This window comes from Cryptotermes secundus, unplaced genomic scaffold (genome assembly GCF_002891405.2).
Source record: "Cryptotermes secundus unplaced genomic scaffold, Csec_1.0 scaffold338, whole genome shotgun sequence".
NCBI classification, from domain to species: domain Eukaryota; kingdom Metazoa; phylum Arthropoda; class Insecta; order Blattodea; family Kalotermitidae; genus Cryptotermes; species Cryptotermes secundus.
In genome coordinates, this window is record NW_019727092.1 from 1720 (window position 1) to 9454 (window position 7735).

At 36.4% G+C, this 7735-nt stretch overlaps 1 protein-coding gene across 1 annotated transcript in view; it reads right to left on the bottom strand.

Annotated features, from left to right (window-relative positions):
* Positions 1–868: 868 nt before the first annotated feature.
* LOC111864363 (dynein heavy chain 7, axonemal) overlaps positions 869–7735 on the bottom strand; it is a gene marked incomplete at its 5' end in the record, with an annotated part of 12212 nt that continues 5345 nt past the window's right edge. The window contains 2 exon segments of the mRNA XM_033751409.1: positions 869–1504; positions 4298–4532. Of these exon segments, the coding sequence (XP_033607300.1) occupies positions 1344–1504; positions 4298–4532 (396 nt within the window).

Consider the following 7735-nt stretch of genomic DNA (forward strand, 5'->3'; position numbering starts at 1 on the left):
TCAAAGATCTATTTACTGATATATTCAAAACTGTTCTAATCTACTTGTGTTTCAGAACAGGCCTGGTGTTCAAGGTATCAGTTACTGTCAGTGTGAGAGTTTGACTGCATAGTTTAGGCATCATCTCAACAGACTTTAATATCTATAATATAAAAAACAATAATTTCCAAGGAGAACACACAAAGTTTAATTTCCTGCTGCACAGATTTATAGTTTTATTGATCTGTTACTCTGTTATTGTTATATAATTTTTTGCAATAGATTTGTTGCATAATCACAGATCATTACATCACAATCTCAGCAGTTCATACAACATTATAAAAATAACTAAATTAGCAATCAGTGTGAGCTCAAAATGCATACAGTAAAGTCTTTTTATTACCAGGATACTGTCTCTAACAGAAGTTCTGATTTATCTTAAATAGGTCTCAGTTTGAACACATGAATTTTCATTCCCATGAAAGTAAGGGACAGGAGACAGAATTTATTCTGTTGGTACCTGAAACGTTTGTTTAAAAATGTTCCTGATTTATGTGTTGAAATGAGTATTTAAATCTTAATGTCCAATATGAAAGAAAATTAAATTTGCTGATAGTTGAACTTTGCCAATATTCAGGCCCTGAATCTTAAAATACAAACTCCGTGGCTTTAGTCCACAAGTGAACTATACCAACAACCTCTGGTCTAGTAGTCAGAGTTCCTGGCTACAGGTCCAGAGGTCCCAGGTTCGGTTCCTGGCACTACCACATTTTCTGAGAAGTAGTGGGTCTGGAATGGGGTCCACTCAGCCTCGTGAGGATAATTGAGGAGCTACTTGAATGGAAAAGTAGCGGCTCTGGTCTAGAAAACCGAAATTAATGGCCGCGGGGATTCATTGCACTGACCACATGACATCCTCTGTCCGCTAAACGTTGGCACTAACTTTGCTGACAAGTGGCGGTCTCTTGGTTGGTCTTAAATACACCAAAAAATACTAAAACATAAGCAGAAAAATAAGAATGAGATTGAACATGAAGGGATGAAGTTAACCTTAGGGTGTAAGAAGCAGCCATGATCCAGGAAAGTTGAACATGAAAATTAAACAGCAGAGGGAACAAATACTCAAAGCTTCACAGAAATTTCTTAACAGCATCAATCCTGCTCTTACTGAGCATTATCTGATGAATTAATCTCAGCCCAGCATGCGAACAAAAGTTTCTTTTCTTGCAGGCAAAATCTGACTTCAAAAGCGGTTATGTCAGCTGATGAATTAAACTGAGCACAGCATGTGAAGAGAAGCTTAAATTTAATGAAAGTACACAATTTATTCCTGGCAGAACCTAAAAAATATCCACAGTTTTACTTTACAGCACCTGGAAGAAGTCCAGTCGGGCCAGAAAATCGCTGATGTAGCTGCCAAGGGGTTTCAGGGATGGATATGACTGTTTCATCCACACAGATGGGGTCTTTCCTGTGAGGATGCTTGTCACCACCTCTTCCAGCTCAAGTGGCATCACCATCAAGCCTGATAGGAAATTTAAATTTCATAGTAAACACTTGCAACAGTCCACTTCACAAAACCAGAGAACTTGGTAGCCTAGTGGTAAGGTCAAAATAATGATGTCATACTTCTTTCATGACTGTTGATGACTGCTGGATTATTGAACAGTAGTATTTCAGCTGCATAAGTTATATAGCCTGAAATACTAAATTGTGAATCAGAAAAGATGCATAAGTGATCATGGCCTTGAGGAATTAGGAAAAATCATGAAAAATCTCAGTCAAGATGGCCTCTCTGGACCAAGACTTGAATCTGAGATCTTTAAATACAAATTAGAAATGCTAGCTGCTTGATCATGACATCTGGTTTCATACCTGTTGAATACACAACATTTTTATAAATAGTTAGGTGATTTTGGCATTTGCATTAATGGACACTGAAAATGTTATTCACAAATGGTATTAACTGGCAGAAGAATATAAGACAACATTCTGTACAAAGTATGAAAAATCTATATTAATTAGAACAGCAATTTCATTATTTGCAGTGTGAAACCCTCTTATAACACACAATACAATAGAAAACGTTCTTAAACCAATGTTACAACAAATCAGTTATTTTCAGAAATAGAAGTAAAACAAAAAATTGCATTTACTTTGAAATAAAACTAGTGTAAATCTCAAATATTTTCACAGGTTGTTACAGTTATTATTCTCTTTTAATATCTGTGACTTATCTCATGGTTTACTTTAGTTTTTTTGTTGGTATTCTAACAAAGATCTATTTACTGGTGTGTTCAAAATTATGCTAATCTTCATGTGTTTAAGAATAGGTATGGGATTCAGGATAACAATTACTGTCAGCCTGCAATTTGTCCACATAGATTAGGCATCATCTCCATAGACTTTGGTATCTGTAATACAAAAAACAAGAAGGTCCAAGCAGAATAAGTTTAATTTCCTGTTGCATAGGATTATAGTTTTACTGATCTATTACTCTGTTGTATTATTTCTGTGATAAGTTTATTGCATAAGTACAGATGATGTGTACAGTAAGTCTGACACTCATGATCTCAAAGTTTTGCAGTGTCACAATGTTTTTAAATGTTGCCTTACAAATAATATTTACACGTAATGTACAAGTACAGTGACAGATCTGTCTTCATATGAAATCACACACACCTAGTTCCCAGGTTTCATGAAATGTCACCAAACTGACAGCCAAGAAAAATTTTCACATGACAGCTATGATGTTATTATATATTATAAAAGCATTTTTTTTTATTGCTAGTGGGGTGGGACTATGTTCCTTGTACTGTGGCCACTTCTGGCGTATTGTACCATCCCCAGATGATAGGTGAGGGTGATTGTGGAGCAATTGATGGAATGAAGATTGGCAGGGGGAAACCGAAGTACTCAGAGAAGACCTGCCCCAGCATCACTTTGTCCACCACAAATCCCACCTGATTGAACCCAGGCCACCACAGTGGAAAGCCAGCAACTAACCGCTTGAGCTATGGCGTGGCCCTATTATACAAGTAACTGGCAGTAGTGTCACTCCCACTCACACTGTTGCGCACCCGCCTTGTTATTACTGAGTGGCAAGTGGCATTGGGGTTGCCCCCAGTGGTATAACATTCATACCAAGTTTTGTGTAAATAGGTCAGTGGGTTCAGGATTTGAAATGGGTGGACACACACACACACACAGAGTCAGACACCATGGTCATCTCAAAAGCTGACAATTTGTCCTTTTAAGGAAGGGAAGTAGGCAACAAAATTCAAATTTTTGCACTCCATGTACAATTTATAACCTGCTTTCAAAACAGAAAATACACCCACAGTGAACTTAAAGAGAAGGATTAAATATGTAAACCACTTTATATGGTAGATTATAAAGGGTTCTGATGATGGTGGATGACACACAGAATTACTGGGTTTTTTAACTTTTTCCTTCGTCCAAAATTCTAGGTAATAGAGGACACAGTGTTTTGGAAACTGGATCTGTTTCTGTCTTCACATGAGAAAGGAAGACACCTACTCAGGTGGGTCCTGACCTGAAGACAGAAACAGATCCAGTTTCCAAAACTTCATGTCCTCTATTACCTAGAATTTGAGATGATGGAAAAAGTCCAAAAACCCAGTATTTCTGTGCATATTATATGGATAACTGGCATACATTCCCAAATATTGTGGAACCCATACCAACTTCACTCTCTGTGTCTATTCATCTTCACTTCAACTGCATACATAAAAATGAATATTTGAGAGGGGAAGTTTGTATCAGTCATTGGTATTCAGTTTTTTTGTAGTTGCAGTATGCAATGTATTGGCACAGTCTTCTGAAACATTTATAGCACTACATGAATTTAAAACACTACATCTTCAACCAAACAAGTGAAATTTACATCATGAGAGTGAGCTTTCCTATAAAGCACATTAATAACATAATATGTTCCAAAAACATAAATTTCAATTTTGGAACATCCAGCATAATTGCTTCATTTTGGTCAATTTTAAATGTTTCTGAAAACTAAGATGTTTTCATGAAAATGTCTCATTTTGCATCTTATGATAATATTCTGCCTGCTCTAATGACATTGCTGAGAGGATTTACAAGGATGATTTGTAGGCATTCCAAAGACACTGGAATGCTTGTATAAAGTCCTTTTTACCATGCAAGATATAAAGGTTTGTGATGATGATAAATTGGTACAAATATGTTTTTGGAATATAACAGTAAATATCTGGCTTAATTAAACTGACTCTCAAACTCATCTACTTTCGGCCTGCTTGTTAAATTTAATCATGATACTCACCCTTGATAGCTTTCTGAACATTGATGAGGCTGTTTCTGATACATGTCAGGAGGACATTGAATCGCCCCATTTCTTGGACCAGCACATTGTTCATAGACTGATTGTATAACATGGGGTACTTTTCCAGGGCTACATCCAAGTCATAGTTCTTAGGAAGTTTCTGCAGAATATCAGCTGACACTTCCAACACCACTTCATCTGAAAACTTCTCAAAGCTGTCTGCTGAAAGGGCATCCTGAACAGGAAACATTTACACATGTACTGTGCACTGCACATAGTTCAGCATCACAAGGTCTTTGTATTCTCAGTTTCATGACAGAAAACTAGGGAAAAGCTGTAATGGAGGAATCAGCAGCATTTTTAAGCAGTTGAGTACAAGATGTATAACTTTTATAGGAATGCTTACATTTTCCAAACCAGAATTGTCCACTTTGTGAAACTGCTGACATATGAGCCCCAAAATGTGTTACATTTCTGCTTTATTGAAATTAATGACACTCAGTATTTAACAAACATAGCAACTGATTTAGGCTTTTAAGTAAGTGACAGTCTGTTTGGGTATAATATTTTGATAATTTCTGGTATTCCATGTCAGTCACAGTTACGTAATGAAATATAAATAAAATTAATTCATAAAGGCCTCTGCTGGTAGTAAGTTACAGACAAGACCTTCCCCACAAGTCATTCTGCAGTTTACTACATTACATTTTCATTTAACGGCAGACTTAAGTGTAAATGTACAAGACTACATGGTGTTATATTGCAGAAGGCAGTACTCCATATACACACCAAGGAGACTGAAATCCAGCATATGAATGCTGTACATTAAAGAATACCATCAAAACTCATAACATTTTAACTGGCAATTTCAAACAAAAAATAGTTAATGCCTTTGGATTTAAACCTTAATATATTGTATTGATTTCCTTTACAGCAAATTTAGTTATCCCAAGGATCACACAGAAAGTCTAGCAGTATTTTAATGTACTTTGGGGAGTAAGAAAGGTCGTTTAGGTCTTTTACATAATGTCACGTATAGGGTGGTATGCGTGGCTGAATCCAAGACAACAGCATTATTATCTAATTAATGTACTGTGTATTTGGATCAACATATACTTGTTAAAACATGTTTCAATATCACTAATTGTGAATAGTGACAGACTGTGGATATTTGATATTGAAATCAGTGTTACTATTAACAGTTTTATTAGCATTTAATCATAAGACATGTGAACATGTGTCAGGATAAGGAATAACAGGCACAATTGATCGTGAAATTGAATTTTATTTCATGTTAGTACATTTATGCTGTTGGAAATTCTATTTCTTTATTCATAAAACTACTAGTCTTCCCATGCAGAAAAATCTGCAATGCAATTTTAAGAACTGTTTTTGTAGTTCACAGTGGTTACTTGCATTACCCATCAAATTTCATGCAGATAATATTTTCTTTTTGTCCTTCCTTCCTTCCTCCTTCTCCTTTGAGTTGAAACAGCTCCCTCATCTCACCAGCAGTAAGCAGTTTGTGTTTTCTTCTATGTCCTACTAATGCCAGATGATTTTTGGATTTCCCCGCATATCCTTTATTGTAGTAATGATCCCATTGTTATGATCCTAGCACTTTCTGTGGAGGAGGACATGGGGAATTAAGTTGGCTAGGACTTGAACCCCTGCATATAACAGCAAAATTAACGATTTTCCCATGGTTGTCTCTCTAAAATGGTCCTTCTTTAGTTTTACCAGTGTGGGAAAGATGGCTGAACAGACTTGTGAATTAAGACAGATCCCATACATATTACACATGTGCAAGGAAGGCCTTTATAAAACCTAAACACTAAAACAGTTCTTACTCAATTTTAATACACTGTTCTGAGGATGCAGCATTGTGAATCAATGCAATATATATAAGTCAGCAATAAAGCAGAAACATCATAATGTTATAAACAGACATATGAGAAAAATTTTAATCCAGTTTTGCATGTGAGCATTATGGTAAGATCACAACCCCACAAGCGCTGAGCATGGTAGTGACAATATTCAAGTTTTCTATGGATGAAAATTTGAAGACTCCTTCCATATGAATTGTCAATGCTTGGCATTAACAGTATGCATGCAGTAACAGGAGCAAAACACAACACAGAACATGATACACAAATGTATGTAGGAAGAGTGCTCATATAAAAGAGGATTGGCATAATTCGCATGTTTGAGTGCGACGTAGGATGAATCCTGAAAAGTTTTATTATTTAGAATTCATCGAAATATATGACGAATACAGATTTTAGTCATTTTAGAATGAAGACATCATGGCATGCAGTACAATAGTTTAACGTGCATAAAGACACCTGATGATGCACATTAGTGCTGAAATATGTAGTGTGGAAGTGAAGAATAAGGGGAAAAAGTGTATACATTGTAAGACTGTTAGCATAAAATGAATCAGTGTAACAGGACGCTAAAATATAACATGCATGGTGAATTTGGATTCAGTGTACCACAAGGTCCATGTATCATATTTTTCGTCACAACTTCATGCAAATCCTTATCGACGTCGTCATCGGGTATTTCAGCGCATATTACATTTCATTTGAAGTGATTTTGTTATAGAGCCAGATTAGTATATGTGCGTGTGGCAATCCTCTTTTTTGCCATTCCACTGAGTACATCTAGCAGCGCACAGACCCAAACACTTCATGTTTCACCATGAAATCCATCAGCGATTTCAGCTTCTGTCTGAAAACACATGCTGTAATGTCATGCCTATCCACCGGCGATTGTCCAGGAAGTAAGAGCTGTTGTATATCGTCCCAAGCTGGATTGCATGTGAATGTAATGAATAGGTCTGGATGCCCTTAGTGACGAACATATGCAATTGCATCTTGAGTGTACTCATGCATATGATGTGGACTGACTATATGAAGATGGCAAAATTGTTAGTTTCCCTAGGTTAGTTGTATTGCCGTCATTTAAAACTGCATCTCGCAAGTGAACGTATTCGTCAGAGCAAAGCTTGGTCTGATTCAAATGGATGAATATCAAACGTTCTCTTTTGATTTTTGCATACATATCTATGCTGTATTGGTGAAACAATTGACGGAATTTCAAAGTGTGATTGTCTTCATTCTCTCGCATCATTAATCAGTATGAATAATAGTTCATTGCGCTGCATTTCATATTTGTTTCTTCGCCACTGACTGGATTTATCATCTTAACGTTGAAGTGATATCCATCGGCACCATCCCAAAAAAATGATTGGATATTGCAGGGCATCGTAGCATCGATGAGTTTCTGCAACTTTTGTCAATTGATCGTTTCTCCAATGAAGAACAATATCTCTAGGTTGGAATTGATCTCTGACTATAACAATTGCCAGTTCGTCTATAGTTGGAGCATTGAATCTTCGCACATGTTGTCCAGCAGGCGTTTTGTCAGCATGAA